The 20,536-nt window shown below is 47.7% G+C and overlaps 1 protein-coding gene across 3 annotated transcripts in view; it reads left to right on the top strand.

Moving 5' to 3' along the window:
- TAB1 (TGF-beta activated kinase 1 (MAP3K7) binding protein 1) overlaps positions 1-20,536 on the top strand; it is a 332,479-nt gene that overhangs the window by 192,840 nt on the left and 119,103 nt on the right. For all 3 annotated transcript variants that reach the window (XM_069652950.1, XM_069652949.1, XM_069652951.1), the window contains one exon: positions 18,038-18,151. In XM_069652950.1, the coding sequence (XP_069509051.1) occupies positions 18,038-18,151 (114 nt within the window). The remainder of the gene's footprint in view (positions 1-18,037; positions 18,152-20,536) is intronic.

The raw sequence follows: 20,536 nt of genomic DNA, 5'->3' as shown, positions 1-20,536 counted from the left end.
GAAGGTACCTGTCATCAAGGCATTCCTGGAGGGAGTAAAGAGGCTCCAACCTCCAATTCCAAACCGCCGCCAGAATGGGATCTCAAAGTTGTACTCGCTAAGCTCATGGGACCCCCTTTCGAGCTGATGCATAAGTCTAGTCTCAAACACCTGACTTACAAGACTGCCTTCTTAGTGACTATTACTTCCATAAGGAGAGTTAGTGAAATACAAGCATTGTCAGTGCAGGACCCTTTCTTTGTCATACACAAAGATAAGCTGGTTTTACGTACTCACCCTAGGTTCTCCCCTAAATTAATCTGTACATTTCACTTAAACCAGTCTATTGAGCTACCGGCTTTCTTCCAAAACCCCACCAGCTCCGCTGATGTAAAACCCCACACACGATGTAAGGAGGGTGGTCCTTTACTATGTAAACAAGACCAGACTGCTAAGAAAAACAGGCCAACTGTTGGTCTCCATAGCACCATGCAGAGAAGGAAACTGCATTACAAAGAATGCCATCTCTAGGTGGATAGTCAGATGTATCCAACTGTGCTATTCCCTATCAGATAACACAGCCTTTTACGCCCAGGGCTCACTCCACAAGAGGTACAGGAGCCACTCTGGCCTTCATTGCAAATGTCCCCTTAGACAGTATTTGCAAAGCAGCTACATGGCGCTCTGTACATACCTTCCCTCAGCACTACTGCATTGACACTCATTCCAAGACAGATACACAAGTGGGACAAGCGGTTCTAAGACATTTATTAGTTCATTAACCTTCTCACATCCCACCTCCTCCTTCCACTGCTCGCTAGTCTATGCACATTATGTGATCTAAGCAGATTCCACAAGCCTCAGAAGGGATACATTACTCACCGTAATTGTATTTCTGATGCTTGTATCTGCTTAGATTCACATGCGCATGCCCTTTCTCCCCTCTGAGAGAAGGCGCATAAACTTGTGAGCTTGTCTATCGTATCTGCTTGGATACTTCTGTACTCCGGCTACTCCTCATGCTAACTCATGTCAGAAAAATAGAATCTGAGGACCTACACACATGAGGGACCATGGGTACAGGGGACATCACACTAGTGATAGTATTACTGGCACGCCTTATTCGACGCCCCTTTTCGAGTTTTGAAAACAACTGTAATAGTCCGCAGCTTCCACTAGATGTCGACCTATGCACAGCATGTGAATCTAAGCAGATGCAAGCATCAGAAATACGATTACGGTGAGTAATGTGTGTGTGTATATATATATATAAAATCTATTGCCCGCGGTAGCGGCCGTGTAGTTATGGTTAAGTTGCTAAACCCATAGGAAGACCTCTTTTTTGGTGGCTTATAACTTCGCTCCCCCTGGATGTATCCTCACCAAACTTTGCAAAAAGGTGTGTGGCCCACTCTGAATTTATTTGACAAGTTTGGGGAGGTTTCTTGAAGTGGGGGGGCAAAGTTAGTAGTGGGGTCCCAACATTGTTTTTTTCCCATCGACTGAATGGGCAAAAACCTTGCGCACGCCTACAGCCCAAACAGCTGGATGGATTTTAGCCAAATTTGCGGCTGGAGCGGGGCCTTGGTTCGGAAAGCATGCTTTTGTATGTTTGGTGGAAATCTGAGCCATATTTTTGATGCAATGAAGTGAAATGTACGTCTCAAACAATTAGTGATATCTGGCTCTGCTCAGCATACCCTTTTCCCTGTTCGCTTCTCGGACACAAGTCTCATTGGCTTGAAGTATGCCGTGATATCGGCAAACATTGGACGCAGCTGGTGGTTGTCAGGATGGAAGCGTGCTGTGCGTCAGTTTTTGGGAAACGCCGCAATGGTGTATCAGAGGATAGTGCGGCGGCGGAAGGGGCTGCAAAACATGGTATGCAGGATCGGGTGGGTGAAAGAGGGGCTGAGTTTGGCGGAGTGAAAAGTGGAACCTATGATATATTTGTTTCGGTCGAAGAAGACAGTGGTGTGCGAGTGGTGTCAGCGAGCACGACAGCGTTTTGCGGGGACCTCCTCAGGCGACTACCTTTTGTGCTGACTGTATGGACGGTCCATTGGGAATGGGGACTGCATTGCAGATGATACGAAGATATTCACAGTGTGTTCTGGGTGTGGATAGGGGTGGCGGTGGTTATGTTGCTTTTGTGGGTTCCCATTGTGTTGCAGTGTTGTATAGGTGTGCCGGTGACTGTGGTAAATTTGTCAGTTATGGTACGTGGCTACATGTTCAAATCCATGGCTCCATTGCCTTGTAGTGGTTGTTGCCAAGGCCTTTGCTGTTGGGTACATGGGCGGAGGCCACTACTGTGTTGCTCTATGAAGTATTGGTTTTGTGCAAACAATAGAGTGCCGGGAGCAGGGCAACAGTTGTGAAGATTTTGTGGTTCGATTAGCAGTAACACTGTAATTTGTGAATGACAGTGGCTATGGGAGCTGGAGGCAGTCTAAAGTTTGTAGATTGTGGTAACTGTCGAATGTTCCCATGCATAGCTGTTTTACGGTGCAGCGGTTGGGTATGAGAGCCGGTAGCTTCGGTACATTTGTGGATTGTGGTACTTGGTCACAGGTTTGCATACATGGCTGCATTACTTTGCAGTGGGTGTGGCGAAGGCCTAGACTCTTGGGTGCATGGCCAAAGGCCGTAGGCCATGCACCCAAGAGCCTAGGCCTTCACCACACTCCGCAGCAAAGCAGTTTTTGTGCTGCATCTGCAAAGAATCATTGTGTAGCACATTTTAGACTTGTTAGAGCACCGGAAGTGAGTTGATATGCATATAGTTTTGGTCGCATGGGTGTGTTGGTGGTTGCAACATCCTACAGTCTTGGATGTGATTGTTGCATGCATGTTTGTGTGAATATATCAAAGTACCCAATGAGGGTGTGCAGCAAAAAGAACAGTGGAAAGGGAAGGAGGACTGTCCCTGCTGTACTGGGGCGCGGCTCTTGCTGTAGCTGGGAAAGCACACATGCCACATCCTGCCCTTCTGAGCATGGTGGCCATGGAAATAGAACTGTGGGAATTATCCAATCATTTGTTTAGGGTGTGATTCACAGGAAGGGGTGTTACTCTTTTTTTCCCAATACTGTGTGTAGTGAGGTTGGCACAGATGAAGACCTGTTCAGTGCTCATCGTCGATGATACCTTTGTGCAAGATCTGCACAGGTATGCCCTACGAAGAGGCATTGTTGATAATTTCGGGTTGGAAGGAGTGGAGGCTTTGTGGGCCAGTCTCTGTGCAGTTTTGTCGGTATGCTTCACCTTTGCAGATATGTGGCCTCTGTCGCCACTGTTCATCTTGTGGTGCATTATGGCGCTGTACATTTGGGTTACATTCCATGTGGATGTTTGCTCCGTCACCTGAAGAAGTTGATGAGTGGAGTGATACAGATTTTCCCCACTGCCAAGGTGGTTTTCTCGTGCATTCCACCAAGAGAAGTATGGGACCATGCCGGTGTAATTTGTCCACAGCCAGAGCTCTGAAGGTCTCTAATAAACGGAAGCATGAGTGAATTTATGTGCACTGATGGGATGTTCTCCATACACTATGAGATCATGACTTTGCCAAATATCCACTGGTTCCTTGCAAATGGCATTTCTTTCACTGCCATTGGCAATGCTATTTTCTTTTACACTGTGCAAGAAGCGTTGGCCAGAATTCTATAAAAATGTACGGAGGAGAAGGCAACAGAAACTGATATGAAGAGCAAAAATAAAAAGTTGTTTTTCAAGCACGTTAAAAGTAATTTAAAAAAAAAATCTTTTGAGAGCCACCACTTACGACGAAATCCCCTATGCCTGTGTCAAATGTGTTTTCACTCCTCCGGTTCCTAAAACGATAAGTCGGCGCACTGCGTGGCAGTTTCAGGATTACACATGCCACATCCGGGCCTTTTCAGGATGGCAGGCATGGAAATGGGACTGTGGAGGGTAAGGCATTGCTGAATAAGGTTTCTGGTTGTGGTGTGTACGCTAAAACTGTGGCAGAAGGTCTATTTGTACAGAGAAATGGTGAAGCTTATGGTTGAAGTGTGCACAATCAGTGGAAGGCATCCTGGTTGTATGCATGCACTGTATGCGCTTTTTTAACGTTGCAAAGATACGTTCAGTACTGTTTTTGTGCAATATATGTATGAAGTTTGTAGGAAATGGGTAACTGTGGAAAAAGTCTGTGAAGTGTGCAAGTTAAGTGGCAGGTGTCCTGTGTGTGTGCATTCACTGCGTGTACTTGGTTTACGTTGCTAAGACATAAACAGTGTTGCGTTTGTGCGATATTTTAATGATGTATGTAGGAGATGAGTTAGTGCGGAAAAAAGTTTGTAGCATTGTCGAAAGGAAAGAACAGAGTTCCTGTTTCGATGTTACAATGGTTGATATGGGTAAATGAAAACGTTGAAAGCATCTACCATTGCTTTGGCACTTGATGGTAGGTGATGGGAGAGAAAACAGTATGTTTTGTAAGAATGTTATGGAGGTTCAGTACCAGGCACCATGCTCAGAGGCACTTATAATGGACTTGTAAACATACTGCACTAAAAGTATTCATACCTGTAGTTTGTGGTGATGGGTGCCCATGCAAATGCAGAAATCGTGGATAGTTTTACTGAACTTTCTACTGGAGGTGCTTTGGAAGCACACGACACTTCAAGTCTGATTGTGTAAAGGTACACATGAAGTGTTGTACACAACTGACAGTGTTTGATACAGACGTCTTAGATGTGGTAGGCGGATGCGTGTGTGACTATTGAACAGTACCTAATGAGGTCGTGCTGGACAAAAATGTGTAGAAAGGAAAGGAGGACTGCTCCTTCTTCACTGGGGCGCGGCCTCATGGTAGTTGGGTAAGCGCACATGCCACATCCTGCCCTTCTCTACATGCTGGGAATGGGAATGTGTGAATTATGCAATCCGATGCTGAGGGTTTGCTTCACAGGAAGGGGCGGTAACATCTTTTTTATTACTCTGCGTAGTCAGCCTGGGAGAAATGGAGACACGTACAGTGTTGCTGGTGGATGATGCCTTTGTGGTAGAACTGCACAAGTATGCCATGTAAAGAGGCTTTCATGGCAATTTCGTTGTCGATGGAGTGGAGGCTTTGTGATGCAGTGTCGATGTGTCCAGTTTCGGCATTGTACTTGCACATTGTAGACACGTCACTACTTTCGCTACTGTTCATGTTGTGGTCGTGCACTACGGAGCCTTGCATTTGGGTCTCGTGCCTTGTTCACATTTGTTCCGTCAACTGAAGAAGTTAATGAAAGCAGTGAAGCACAGTTTTCCCACTGCCAAGGTGCTTTTCGAGGGGATTGGGTCCTCCGACATATTCCATATCTATGACAGTAATCACCACAGCTGTGCTGCTTCGGAAAATCTTTCGGCGTCTGCGTCGATGATGTCGATATGCCGTCCTCGAGGACCTCCTCCGACGGCCGACGTCACCAGATGTTATAAGTAGGATGCACGACGCCCGTAGCCTCAGTTCCGTTTCTTCCACGAACGTGTTCGCTTCGGAGATCTCGGCATGCCTCGACTCTTTGGAGTTTCTGTTCTTTCGGTTCTTCGAACCTGTTAGTTTTGTGAAGTATTATTGGGATGTCTTCGTCTTCTTCCACCCCGCGTCTGGGCTTCAAGAAGTGTGGGGACTGCGGGTCCAAGATGTCAGGTGACAGACTCGCACAACACCTGCCTCTGGTGCCTCGGGGAGGCCCACGACACGGATGATTGTGTCGACTGCCAGTCGCTTACGTCCAAGGCCTTGCGGGAATGTAAGAAGAAGCTGTTGGTCGGTAAGGTGTCCAAGCCCCGGAAGGCGAGGTCCACTGGGCTTTAGACGCACGATTCGAGGGGCGACTCTCTGCATCGTAGTCGTAAGTCTAGGGGATATCGGTCCCGGAGTGGGTCCCGCCACTCCTCTGCCTCTCCGAGGCACTCCCGGAAGCGCCGTCATCGGTCGCCTTCCCCGTCCTCATCCGAGGACTCCGCCCGTCGGCGGGTTTCTTATCCCACCAAGTGTTCCTCTCCGGAGGAATGGGCTTCCTTCGGGAAGAAAATGTTGGCGATTTTTGAATCGCAGGGCACCGGTCCGTCCGCGCCTCCGAGTGGGGTCGGCCGTGACTGTACTAGAGACACCGCTCGTACGCCTTCGGGCTCGGGTGGTCAGCATGATTCGCGGGAAAGGTCCCGCTCGGACCAGGGGAATCGTTCCAGTCATGCCCGTTCCAGGTCCCGGTCTTCGACGCGCTCGACCCCGTGTGCACTTGTGAAGTCTTCGAAGAAGACGTCGACACCGGTGGCGCCGAGGTCGTCGACGGACTCTCTCGAGGCTCCGCCTCCGAGGAGGTCGTCGACGCCATCGGCGCCCAGGCCGTCGAAGGACACGCTCGGGGCTCCGCCCTCGAGGCCTGTGTCGAAGCCGTTGATGCTGTCGGCGGTGCGCTCGACGTCGACGCCGATTCACTCGATGTCGACGCCCTCGACGCCTTTCGAGGCTGTGGTGTCGGAGGTACCCCGTGGCACGGGTGAACCCCCTAGAAAGGCTCTGGCCAAGGCAAAACATGTCTTTCTCCCTTATTCAGTGCCCACTTTCCAGCCTATGGAGTATATTTCCGAGGTGGAAGAGGGTACTGAAGATGGGTTGGTTCCTGACACGGTACCAGATGAGATTCTTTCTGGTCATAGCCAGATTGAGGACCTGTGTCAGTCACTGCATGACGCCAGTGGTCTGGACACCTCTCCGGAGGTGGAGTTCTGTAGGCCTGAGCCTAGCACCCATGCCGAGTCATCGTACCAGCACCTTATGTCAAGGGTCATGGACTACTTGGGGTGGTCGGCGCCACCAGTTGATTTTGTGCAGGATGACCTGACGGATATCCTCGACCAAGGTCCACCCGCTGACCCGGTACTGCCATTCCATATGGCTCTGCAAAAAAGGGTGGTAGCGACTTGAACTGCTCCGGACAGAGTCCCGGCAGTGGGCAAGTCTTTGCCGCGAAAATACCGCCCAGCCAGTAGTGACCCCTGCTACTTGACCACGCACCCAACTCTGGAGAGTTTGGTGGTGCAGGCGGCTACAGCCCCAGCAAATCAGGCGTCGTATCCTACCATCCCTCCTGATAGGGACAACAAGCATTTTGATGGCTGGGTGAAGAAAGCGTTTTCTTCAGGGGGTATGGCTCTTCGGACGGCCAACTCTGTATGCGCCTTGTCACGTTTCACGCACACTCTATGGAACTGTATTTCCTTAGCGGCTGAACATATTCCCGATGGGGACGAACAGGATGGTTTTCTTGCTATTATTCAGGATGGCAAGGATGCCATGTGTGAGTCCGTTCAGTCGGGTTTGGACATGGCAGACTGCGTCAGCCGGTCCATGGCGGCGAGCACCGTAATACGCAGGTTTGCGTGGTTGAGGAAGTCGGGATTTTCTCCTGATGTGCAAGCCAGACTCCTCAACATGCCCTTTGATGGTGAACATCTTTTTGGCAGCAAGGCTGACGAGAGCCTTGAGAGGTTACAGACCTCCAAAGCTGCTGCGAAGTCGTTGGGCGCTGCAGTCCGCCAACCTCCGGCTTTACGTCCTAGGGGACAGCAATGGCGGGGAGGTTCCTTTCGTTATTACTCATCCTTTAGTAAAGCGAGAGGAGCTGCAAGTCAAAGGGGCCACCGTAAGAATGCCAGAGGTGGTAAACAAGGTACTCGAGGTAACAAGGCCGCGCAAGCAGCCTCGTTGCCCTCAGGCAACGCCGCTTCTGCGTTGCCCTCATGCAACGCCGCAGCCGCTTCTGCTCAGTCATGAGACCCATGCTTCACCGGCTGGGGGAAGGCTGGCGCAGCATCTTGTCGAATGGCGTGCCATTACTTCAGATGTGTGGGTTCTGGAGATCATAGCCCACGGCTACTGTCTTCCTTTCCGGCAGAGGCCTCACAACAATCCACCAGGGAACCTCTCTTTGAAGAGTCCGGATCCGCTCCTTGCGCACGAAATTCAATCCCTGCTGGAGAAAGGCGCCATAGAACTGGTGCCTGTAGCGGAGAGGAACAAGGGATGGTAGTCCCCTTATTTTTTTATTTCAAAGAAAGACAGGGGTTTGAGACCCATCATGGACTTGCGCGGTTTGAACAAACTCCTCAGGAAGGACAAGTTCAAGATGGTTACTCTTCCTCAAGTCCTCCAGGCCCTTCAACTTCAGGACTGGTTGGTGTCTCTCGACCTCAAGGACACTTATTTTCATGTGCCAATACATCCAAAGCACAAGAAGTACCTGAGGTTTGCGGTTGGCGACTCGCACTTTCAGTTTCGGGTCCTGCCGTTCAGATTGACCTCCGCCCCGAGGGTCTTCACCAAGCTCATGGTAGTGGTGGCAGCGCATCTCAGGAAAGGGGGATTCACGTCTACCCCCTACCTGGATGATTGGTTGATCAGGGCGCGCTCTCCCGCCCAAGTCCTGGATCCTCTGTCCGTCACCTGCCACTCCCTCCACAAGCTGGGCTTCTCCCTCAACTTAAAGAAGTCCCACTTGACTCCAATTCAGAGGCTCCAGTATATCGGAGCAGTGCTCGACATGTACCTGGGCAGTGCTTTCCTCCCCAGGTGGGGGCTCACCACATTCAGCAGATGGTGCACAAGTTTCAAGATGCCCAGAGTCTCCCGGCGTTCGAGTTCTTGAGGTTGCTCGGCCTCATGGCATCCTGCATTCTTCTGGTGCCAGAGGCCAGGTTGCGGATGAGATCTCTGCAATGGGCTCTCAAGCTCCAGTGGTCTCAGTCCTCCGACAGGATGTCAGACCCCGTTCAGGTGCCGCCCTCGGTCGCCCAGGACCTTCTGTGGTGGGCCGACAAAGGCAATCTGATGAGGGGGACGCCATTTTGGCTACCCTGGCCGGAGGCGACGATCGTGATGGATGCATCCCTCACGGGATTGGGAGCTCATGCCAACGAGCTGACAGTCAGCGGTCGTTGGTCTCCGTCGGAGTCCAGACTCCATATCAATCTGCTGGAGCTGAGGGCCGTAAGGCTTGCCCTGAAGGCTTTTCTGCCGACTGTGCGAGGACAGAATGTCCTGATCCTGACGGACAACAGGGTGGCCATGCACCCCCTCAACAAAAAGGGGGGGGCAGGGTCACTTCCTCTGTTCAGGGAGGCGATGCAGCTCTGGTTCTGGGCCATCCAGCAGGAAATTCCGATCTCGACAGTTCATCTGGCCGGGGACGAAAACTAGACGGCGGATGCTCTAAGCAGGCAGAGCACGATCTCTCACGAGTGGGAACTGGCTCAGGAGATTCTCCTGGAGATCTTTGCCCTTTGGGGGACCCCTCAAGTGGATCTCTTCGCCTCCAGTGTCAACCGGAAGTGCGAACGGTTCTGCTCGCGGGAATTTCCTCCAAGAGGAGCCTTAGGAGACGCGTTTGTGGTGGAGTGGTCATTCCTACTGCTGTACGTGTTTCCTCCAGTCCCCCTCATCCCGTAAGTGCTGCGGAGGTTATGGCGGTTCGGTTCCCGGATGATCCTCATTGCTCCGGCATGGGCGAGGAGGACATGGTACCCGGACCTTCTCGACTTGTCCATCTGCCCTCCACGTCGTCTTCCCTACCTAGACGATCTGCTTTCACGGGAGGGGGGTCAGGTTCTCCATCCAGTGGTCAGATCCCTCAACCTTCACGCTTGGCTTCTGAAAGGTTGAGGTATAAGGATTGGGACCTCCCTGAAGACATGATGGAGGTGTTGCTTTCGGCCAGACGGCCGGCAACAAAGTCCCTGTACCGTTGCCGTTGGAGAAAGTTCTGTGACTGGTGCAGGGTTCAGAATGTGGATCCTTTTTCATGCGACATTCCTGTCGTTCTGTCTTTTTTGCTTTCTTTGGCCCACAAGGGCCTGCAAATGGGTACCGTTAAAGGTTACCTGGCGGCGCTGTCTATATTTAAGCGCTCGTCTGAGTGTTCTTATTTTAAAATCCCTTTAATTTCTCAGTTTCTGAAAGGGCTCACTAATGTTTTCCCTCCGTCACCTTTCCAGGTGCCCGGTTGGGATCTGAACCTTGTTCTCAAGTTTCTAATGGGTGCTCCCTTTGAGCCTTTGCATTCTTGTCCTTTGAGACTGTTAACCCTTAAAACTGTGTTTTTAGTTGCGGTCACTTCCGCTCGCAGAGTGAGTGAGTTACAGGCACTTTCAGTTAAGCCACCCTTCACTGTGTTTCATAAGGACAGGGTTGTCCTTAGAGTTCATCCTTCCTTTCTTCCGAAGGTGGGGTCGGAATTCCATTTAAGCCAGAAGGTTATTCTTCCGGCATTTAATCCTCCTCCACATCCTGGTAAGGAAGAGAAGAGGCTCCATAGGCAGGATCCTAGGAGAGCTTTGAGCTTCTACATTTTGCGCATGTCCCGGGTCAGAGTGGACGATCAACTCTTTATTGGTTACGGTAGGTTTACGGGCCCATTCTACCAGGGGTATGGCTGCCTCTACTGCCCTGCAGAGGGGTGTTCCTATTCATATCATCTGTGATGCAGCCACCTGGGCTTCGGTACATACTTTTGTGCGTCACTACTCCCTCGATTCTATCCGGGGGCAGGATCTGGCCTTTGGCAAGGCGGTCCTTTACTCTGCAATTTGATTGGGCATTCTAAATTTGTATATTCTAAATTCTTTTCCCACGTCCTTACATTGGTACTGCTTTGGGAGTCCATCATAGATATGGAATATGTCGAAGGACCCAATCCCCCTTGAAGAACAAGTTACTCTCTTACCTGGTAACGTTCTTTCGATGGGATGGTCAGACGACATATTCCATATCGCTCCCTGCCTGCCTACCCTGCTACAGAATTTCTTATGTGATTGCAGCTTTTGTTTCCGCAAGGCTTTCTGTGGTCATACTGGCAGAAGATTCATGCCACACGTTCTGGAAAAAACTACAACTGAGGTTACGGGTGTCGTGCGTCCTACTTATAACATCTGGTGACGTCGGCCGGAGGAGATCCTCGAGGACGGCGTATCGACGCAGGACGCAGACGCCGAAAGATTTTCCGAAGCAGCACAGATGTGGTGATTACTGTCCTAGATATGGAATACGTCGTCGGACCATCCCATCGAAAGAATGTTACCAGGTAAGAGAGTAACTTGTTCTTCTCATGTATACCCCCAAGAAAAGTATAGGAGTCTTCCAATGTATGCTGTCACCAGCCAGAGGTTGGAAGGTGTGATATCAACTGAAGCATGTGTGACTTTATGAGCGCTGCTGGGATGTTCTCCTGTGACAATGACATCATTGGTTCTGGAAATGTGGACCTTTTCCATGCAAATGGCATTTCTTTGTCCCCCACTGGCAATGCTATTTTGTTTTACAATCTACAAGCTGCATTGAAGACGTTATTGTAAGAATGTGAGGAGTGCTTCACAGGAAGGGCCGGTAACATTTTTTAAAATTATTCTGCGTAGTGAGCCTAGCAAAAATGGAGAGACGTACAGTGTTGCTGGTCGGTGATGCCTTTGTGCTACATCTGCACAAGTATGCCGTGTAAAGAGGCAATTTCAATGTGAAGGGAGTGGAGCCTTTGTGGTGCGGTGTCAACGTGTCCACTTTTGTCATTGTGCTTGCACGTCGCAGACACATCGCTAATTTTGCTACTGCTCATGTTGTGGTCCTGCACTTCAGAGCCTTGCATTTGGGTCCCATGCCTTGTTCACATGTGTTCCGTCAACTGAAGAAGTGAATGAAAGCAGTGGAGCGCAGTTTTCCCACTGCAAAGGTGTTTTTCTGATGTATACCCCCAAGGAAAGTATGCAACTCTTCCAATGTATGCTTTCCCCAGCCAGAGGTCGGAAGGTGTCTTATCAACAGAAGCATGTGTAATTTTGAGAGTTGCTGCGATGTTCTCCTGTGACAATGACATAATTGTTTCTCGAAATGTTCACATTTGCCATGCAAACAGCATTTCTTTGTCCCCCACTGGCAGTGCTATTTTGTTTTACAATCTACAAGCTGCATTGAAGAGGTTATTGTAAGAATGTGAGGAGGACAAGAAAACGGAAACCACTATAGAAACGGAAAAAAATGTTTTTTTCAAGCACCTAAAAAAAAACAAAGGCTCTTTTCAGAGCTACCCCTACCAAATAAATCCACTTTTACAAAATAAATCCCCTACTGGTCTGATCTGGTGGGATGCGTAGTCTCGCGAAATTTCGGGCAGAACCCGGAAGAGCCGGGGAAAGAGCGCGAAAGCGCCATTAAGACGGCGCAGGGGACACAGAGCAGGTCGTGCTCCTGGCTCTCCTCCTAAGGGAGACATAAAGAGACTTTTGGGGCGTTATCAACCAAACCACCCTGTCCTGTAAATGGCCTGCAGCCTATGAGCTGAAGATGCACCATTGTGCATAGTTTGTACTGCTGTTGTTATTGGAGTAATAAAGATATAAAGTTATAAATCCAGAAGGTATCTCTAATTTTATTTACAACACCTACCCTAGTTGAAATTTCTTTGCCCACCCTCGCACAGAGAACGGAAAGTCAGCGGAGACCACGTTAGTTGCAGGATTACACGTGCCACATCTGGGGCTTTTGAGGATGGCGGCCATGTAAATGGGACTGTGCAGGCTAAGGGATTGCTCGATAAGGTTTCTGGGTGTGGTGTGTACGCACAGGCTGGTAGAAGGTGTATTTGTGGAGACAAATGCAGAGGCGTACAGTTATGGGTGTGTGTTTCAGGAGTCAGACAGTATGGATTTTAGGGGAGTCCTAGATACATTGGTTGAAAGTGAATGCAAAACACTGTGCATAAGCAGCTCATTTTGGATTCTACAATGTGGATGTGCACTAGTATAGGGAGTACGTGCAATAATGTGGCTGAGTGTGGTTTGTTTTTGTGACACTTTGATGACGCACAAATATCCAGCCATTACTATTTTTTGTTGTGGAGGGAAACGTTTAGGACATGTTACTGAAATTTCTCTGCAGTTTGTGATGAAGGAGGCACTTGGTCAGGTCATGCGTATGTTTGCAAACTGCTTTATAATTTTTTGAAGCTATACGCAGACAAAGATGTGGCTGCGTTCTTCTTAATTTGGCCCGCAAATGGAGATAGCGAGGCATATTGTCGCGAAAGCTATTGGTGCCTTTTTCAGACATGTGACCATGTCCTTCTGCCACAATGGAAATATTACCTTTCATAGCACGAGGACTTTTCGCACCAATGACGTTCTTGTGACTGATGCTAGAAATGAGGTTTGTCTGCGACCTATCCAAAATGCATTGGTGCCCCTTTATGAAGTATAGCGAGCATTTCTCTAGTAGGTAATGCGTCCTTCAACCCTTCCAAACGCAAACAAACACAAGAAGAAGCCTCTTCTTACAGCCAGCCCTTTGTACCCGACCTGACTGCAATGTTTTCCCCAGAGCCACGACTCCCATTATTTTCCGCGCAATGTGCGGAGTGACTAGACTGCATGGCGGCCTGCATCCTTTCAGTGGCAATTCCATTTTTTTACCTCTGAAAGCATTTTTTTGTATTCTTTTTTTTCTGTTGTTTTGTACGTTTCTTGGTCTTTTAACACATGACGCAGAATTAAACGAAGGAAAAGGAGGGTACGGAAGGGCCTCCACCTATAAGGTTAAGATGGGGCAAGTGCAGAGAGAGGAAGATGTTGGGTGGCCTTCCCTTAAGTAGGTGCCAGTAATTGTCATGCTCCCGGACCGAACATTCCCAAGCACTTCCAAGTTGCTCCCTCCTGCAGAGAATCGCATTGCAGCACATGCACAATACAGTGACCTTTGACAGGTAATGGTCTGCTGTGCAGCATATGGTCTGCGGGGGTGCTTTAGGGCTACGCTGCCCTACAGGAGTGTCCCTGGTGTTGGCAGGACCACATTTAGAAAATGGTGTAGAGGAAAATAACCTACTGAATTGTTGGAAGGGCAGTACCCTGCACCCTACTGCCTACTGTTTCGCTTTTAGGTGCTGTCACATGGAATATGGTCACTTGCTAGTACGGCATTGGCCATAACACCAGCATTCACGGGCATGAGTAAATTGTACACTCCATGACAGTCTTCAACAAGGAGAAACACAGCTTCATCACGTGGAGCAAGAACATAATCATGTAGGCAGTCCCACGCGGCCACAGTGCGTTTGATATTCATTGAGATCCGAAGGTTCTGCTGTTCTGCTGTTTACTTAGTTGTCCTTACATGTAGTTGAATGGGAGTAACCAACCAGCAACAGCGATGCCCTTTTGCAGACCGACGACACACTGTGCCACTTGTAGTGAAATACGTTCTCGAACTGCACACACCGTAGGCGAGAACTTACTTGACGGTGCTCGGTGCGGAGACGCTGTGTCTGTTTCATGGGCCATGGAAGGGCAAGCAGCACATTAATCAAAGTATTGGGCCGTTTACCACGCGCACCGTACACTGCAGGATGCAGTTCCTTCCTCGCACTGGGCCTCAGGTAGACTGGCGTGTGCTGCAGGCATACATTGGTAGGTTTGTACAGCAAAATACGTAGGCTGTACGACTGTTTTAAAAGCGGTAGTGTACTGCATGTATCGGTAGGGTTGCTGACAGGGCCGGTGTTAGCAGGACACAGAGGCTGCAATACCTATGCGCATAGCTGTGGAATGGACAGTTGTGCACTCCCACAACTAATTAAAAGTGCAGTACAAGATGCAGACATGCAGCCAGTACTGGATTTCAACGGATAACTGCATTGTGATTGCACATACGCCGGGTAGGTGCAGTCTCCCTAGGAAACCAGCATTTTGCTTATATGCTGCCATCTCGGACAGTATTGTGTGCCACAGACTCACCATGCAATTTCAACACAAAAGGAGAAGCCACTGGCACAATCACCAACACTTACAATGTACATGTTTAATGTGTACGATACATAGACCCTATTAGGAAAGGGAAGGGGTAGGACAAATAGATACATACACAGGGGTATTTGGGATTTTAACCATTTCATCATCAAGGGAGGCAAGCATTGGGGTCTTATTGTTACGTCTCTGCTCACCGGGATATTGTTGGTGAGGGTGTACTGGGAAATGGGGAAGGGGTAGATGTGAAGGTAGGGCAGTGGTATTTTATTTTCCCAATACTATGTCCTTGTATAACATCTTTTAAGGGGCCTACATTGTATAGCACTTGTTCTATTTTGAACTCTAGGCTGTGTAGGTTGCCTTTTAACGTGTTTCCTTCATTTCCTGTGGCCATATGCTGTTGTGCAAGAGGTGCCGCTTCTGCTGCATTGCTTTCATTTACACTATGTTCTGTTCAAGATAAAATGATCTCTTAGGTGTACATGAAGCACTACATATTAACTGTTTTACTTTTCAGTCAGTGCTACGTACCAATGGCATTACTTACGTCACAGATTTCATCACGAGGGAAATTATTTTCCAGCCATTTTAGGGTGCTTTGCATTGCTGCGTACATAAGTATGTTTCTTCACTGCTGTACACTGCACAAGCAGTGCAATTATAGGAGAAGTTTCAGTGTACTTACCGCGTTGTAGTGACGTTGTGCTCTCAATACTTTGCAGTCCTTACTCTGACATTTCCTTCTTCCTTTCCATGTGTAGCTGCTTTGCGGTAATATTGTTGGACGCAGACGTTACTTCGCCTATTGGTACATTCTATTATGGTGTACACTGTATGCTTTTGCTCTTTCTTTCACAAGTACAGAGTTTGCAGAACTACTTTATTTTTTTTGGAAGGCACATACATGGTGCTCTTTTTACATGTGCCTTCACTTTGCTGCATGCTACCACTATGTAAGAGAATTCCTGCCATTTCCAGCATTTTGAATGGTAGCCGCTATCCGCGAAGAGACGCACAGTTCGCAGTTGGTGTGCCCATCGGCATGCAGACATCCATTTGGTATACTGTATGGAACATCTAAACAAACAATGGGTATCCTGGTAAAAACCTATGAAATTCAGTGAAAAAACATTGTTAAAGGGATGTTTATGGTTAAGTTGTGCTACTAAAAACTAAAAAGCAAATTAGTGAACAAACGATTTTACAGGGACGTTACTGTTGAGTTGCCCTAAGAAAAACCTATCAAACTTCTTTCAAACAGTTTCTTACAGGGACATTGCAGTTACTCTGTAGTAATACCTGAACCAGTGCCTGTGTGATAGACATTAATGATACACCTGAATGAAGTGAAGCCCGCCAAGAGTACTTCCCATTTAGTGCCACCATCAATGAGTGAGGATCTAAGAGGAGAAAGAGTAGAGATGAGATGAAAGGAGGAGTCCATAGATCTGGAGAGGGGACAGAGAAGAGGATATCAGTAAAGATCTGTCTGGAAGCGCTGCTATAGGTGTCTGCGATAGGTAGGCCAGGGTTAGTGGTTAGGATCTTTTTTTAAGCTTTTTTCTTCCAGAGCTTGTGAGAGGGAGGATCGGTGATAGTATAGCAGTTAGAAAAGATGGGGGAGATGGGAAGTGCCATAGTGGTGGAGGAAAGAGGGGCTGCACTGCACAGTACGAGCGCAAACCCAGCAGGCAGCCTAGTAGCCGAGGGAAGCAAGAAACAGATGCACTGGAATAGCAGTTAAAGCACATAAAACGTATGTAAGGCACTTGAATTCGATTTTTGGTGCAAGGCACTCCGAACACACAAAATGAAATTGGCAGCACAGATGTAAGGGCACCTAAATTACATTTTGATTTTTGACGCACACCAGGCTTCACATTTTCAAAAGGGCAAAATGTGATGTAGGAAGGAATGAGTGAGAATAAGTAAGGCAAGGAAGTCAGAGTGGCGTAGGGACACCTTGGTTCAACAGTTGTTAGGGATTAGTGGAGAGGCGGTTCCAATGCTCAGTCATTACTCACTGGTATGTTGCATAGTACATTGACTTGCAGGGGCCTCAGTTTGTGTGCTAACGGACTGTCTACCTTGCTGCTGCTCCATGCTTTGTGGGGGAAAAAGGAGGGGTTCTCCGTGCCCCCCTAGGCCCAGACAGGTTCAGACAGGGGCCTTTGTTGGGCGGCAACCGCCTGCCGGCTCTCCATTTGGCCCTTAGTAGTTGTGGCGAGCCAATCGCTGTGGTCACATTGACCAAGTGAAGACAGGCACTCAGGTGCTGATCAGGAACGAAGGCGACGGCTATGATGGAGCACCCTGATGACGAGCAACTGAGTTTTCCTTGGGTAGGGAATATCATTTTGAATAGGGTGAGTAGGGCCTTTTTTGTGTATTGTTTAATAAAGAAACATTCTTATCATGCAACCCCTTTGTCTGACTCCTTATCTAGCACACCACACAGCACATTAGCAAAGTATTCTAAAAATGCAGGCATACAATTAAGGGTGACATGCAAGTGACAGCCGCACACCTGGTCCCCCTGAATACAGCCCAGCACGCCTCAGCCCTCCTTATTACAGGAGCCTGTAAGTTTGACCTTATTTCTCCTGCACTGTACACGTTTCACTGGTTTCTCCTTCAGCTGTGATCATATTCAGACCTGCGTACATCATCTGCAAAGCCATCTTGAACGAAACACCAACATACTTGGCTGCTAAACTCCACACATTTTGCAAAACCAACAAAAGGTTAAAATTACAGCTAGCATGTAAAGAGACTTTCAAGCAGTCCTTCTCCTGCCACGCCTTTACCATGTGAAATTCATTCTGAGCAGAGGCTCGAAGTTACCCCACCATCCCCAAGTTCCACAAAGCACTAAAAACGTGCCTCTCTCAGCAATACCAGTCGGTCGAATAAGAATCGGACCTTACCTCCACCAACAGTTCTACTGTACTGCATGAAGTCCCTTTGTAAAGTGTTCTGCAGCACTCAAAATAGGTTCGCCCTACAAGCATTAAAATAAATAAAAATGAAAAAAATGCTTTTAAACCAATCACACTCAAAAGGCATTTCCCGCCTTAACACAGCCCTGCATAGGAAGAGCCAAGTACTGCTTTTATATTAATACCTGCTAAACAGTGCTTATGTGGGGGCACAGATCCTATCCATGAAGAGCCAAGTATTTTCCTTTCAGTAACCCTTGCTGACCAAGGCTAGAAATGCTGTTACAGTGATATGTTTATCTCCACAGGAACCAACCGTGCCCTCCTCTGCAAGTCTACGGTGGACGGCTTGCAGGTCACACAACTGAATGTGGCCCACACAGCTGAGAACGAGGATGAGTTGTTTCGTCTATCTGAGCTGGGTGAGTACCTGTTACTTTCTGGCAACCGCTCATTTTATGTGGGGAATGGGAGTCCTAGCTCCTTGCTTATTAAACCCCTACCCTCCCCAGAAAGATGTATTGCAGCACTATTCTTCATGGACATTCACAGCATTCCTAGATGGCCAGGCCCATCTAATGACTACTGGATCCTTCACTGCTGATGCCAGTTCATTCAGAGGTATGCCTTCCAAGCTACTGGTCCTTTGGGGATCTGCAATCCAGAAATCTGGACCCTCATTTCTTTGCCCACTTCAAGACCCTAGTCCTCGGGGTGGGTGATGCCTGGATTTTCATGACTGCGCCTTTAGATCTCTGCTCCCCCTCAGTAATACTGCCATGCCATCGTTGCCCTCATTCCCAGGTAGCTTTGAAGCTCCAGCTGCAGGATCCTTCAGAAGCCAAGTTGCTCTTGGGCGATAGACTATCTGGCTTTTGTCCCTTTCGGAGTACCGAAATAGTACTGCTTGGTGTCAAAGACACGCTCCTTTTAACACTCCTTTTAAAATCTAGGACAAAGGTAAAAAAATCCTGGTAATACTCTTGGATCTGTCTGCGGTTTTCGATGCATGCCCTTGATCACACCATATTATTGAACCGCCTAAGGGACACTTCTGTGGTTTCGGATGCATCGTTTTATGGTTTGATTGTTTTCTATCTAATAGATTTTGAAAGCGAAGATTAAGGCATTTGTCTGCCTTGGAGGTTTTGAAGTCTGGTGTGCCACAGGGTCTTGCATCTCTCTTTTGCTTTTTAAAATCTATGTAAAGCTCTTGCATGACCTTCTTATCGACACAGGACTCATTTCACAGATCTACACCTACGATATTCAGATAATCTTCTGACTGGAGGATCATCATGATCACAATATCGCCTTTATCCAGTCAATTATTTTTAAGCATTGTAATTTGATGTCTACTAATTAGTTGTGCCTTAACCATGCCAGGAGATAGAATCCTATGCCCGTGGATATCTTTCCAATTGTTCCATCCAAGTATTGGATCAGGTGAAGTCCCTTGGTATAATTCTGGGATCTACTGTGTCTTTAGCACCACAAATTGGCAGCTTAATTAGTTCTGCACTCATTTTATAGCCCTTGGACAACTTCAACCTTTATCAGAATTGGCCTGTGCCACTCTAGCAAGGGTCCTAGTTGATTTCAAATTACTGCAGCTGTTTATTTGCGAGTTCCACCAAATATTTCATGCAACGATTGTAATGTCCATAAAATACAGCTGTTCGTATTGTCATAAACTCCTTTAGAGGGGGACCATATGACCCCTGTACTGAGGAGCCTTCACTGGCTCCTGTGAGGGGTAAGAAGTGTGAGGCAGACCTCTTTATGAAGGTTTTTCAAAAGATGCCATTTTATTAACTCAAAGGGTTGGATAAACGCCTCACTGTCCGTACCATGACAAGGATTTCCCTACCTGAAATAAACTAAAGGAAAACATTCGAACAAGAAAGGTTTCTATCCCTCACACTTATTTACACAATACATCGATAAGGAAATATATGGCAGTTTAAGAACTACAAATATAACAGTATAAGTCACACCACAATAGCTGCTTCATCTGATAACGTAGGTGAACTCCTCTCCCCACCCCTTCCCCAGTTTCAAGCAGGCTTTTCTTTAACTGTTCAAAAAGGATAAGAAAATAAAAGTTCCACTTCAATTCCTCTTCCTAATCCAACTTGACAACACCCAAGTTCCAACTTGGATTCAAAGGATAATTCACAATTGTTTAGCAAAGCTTTCCTCTCCCCACTTGTAGCCAAGGTTGTGAGACAGCTTCTTGTCATCAACAAAGAATATTTCAGCACTTCGTTGGCTTCAAAACAAATGTCTGTCAGGATATTTTGGCATCACTTAAGCTTCAGTACTACTTTACCAAAATACTTTAGTGATTCTGCAATTACTTCATCATAAAATGTACCCCATCACAGTACTTCATGAACTTCCACCTGGTTTACTCTTTCCAGGTTCATTACTACGGTATTACCCAGATTGACCTTTCTCAATTGACCTTTTGCATCATTGACCTAATTATAGTGGTCCTAATTGACCTTTATATTATTTTAGTTATTTTATATATGTATTGGGTTGGTTTTGGATTATAAATAATATACAGGGATTGGATGGGGGGGGGGGAGCAGGAGGTTTTGGATTGGGTGAGAGGTTTGCGGGGGGTTTCCCCCCGCATATATTTCCTAATTGACCTTCTAAATTAGGTCAATTGTGAAAAGTTCAATTAGTATACAACCATTACTACTACCACCCTTTGCTCAGGTGTACTCCTGCCAGAACAGAATCATTGGTTACAAAAGCTCTTGGTTTGGTACACTCTCCTGCCACACAAGACAAAC

The sequence above is a fragment of the Ambystoma mexicanum genome, chromosome 3q (genome assembly GCF_040938575.1).
Source record: "Ambystoma mexicanum isolate Mex_15411 chromosome 3q, UKY_AmexF1_1, whole genome shotgun sequence".
NCBI lineage: Eukaryota > Metazoa > Chordata > Amphibia > Caudata > Ambystomatidae > Ambystoma > Ambystoma mexicanum.
This window is presented reverse-complemented; position numbering and strand designations above follow the sequence as displayed.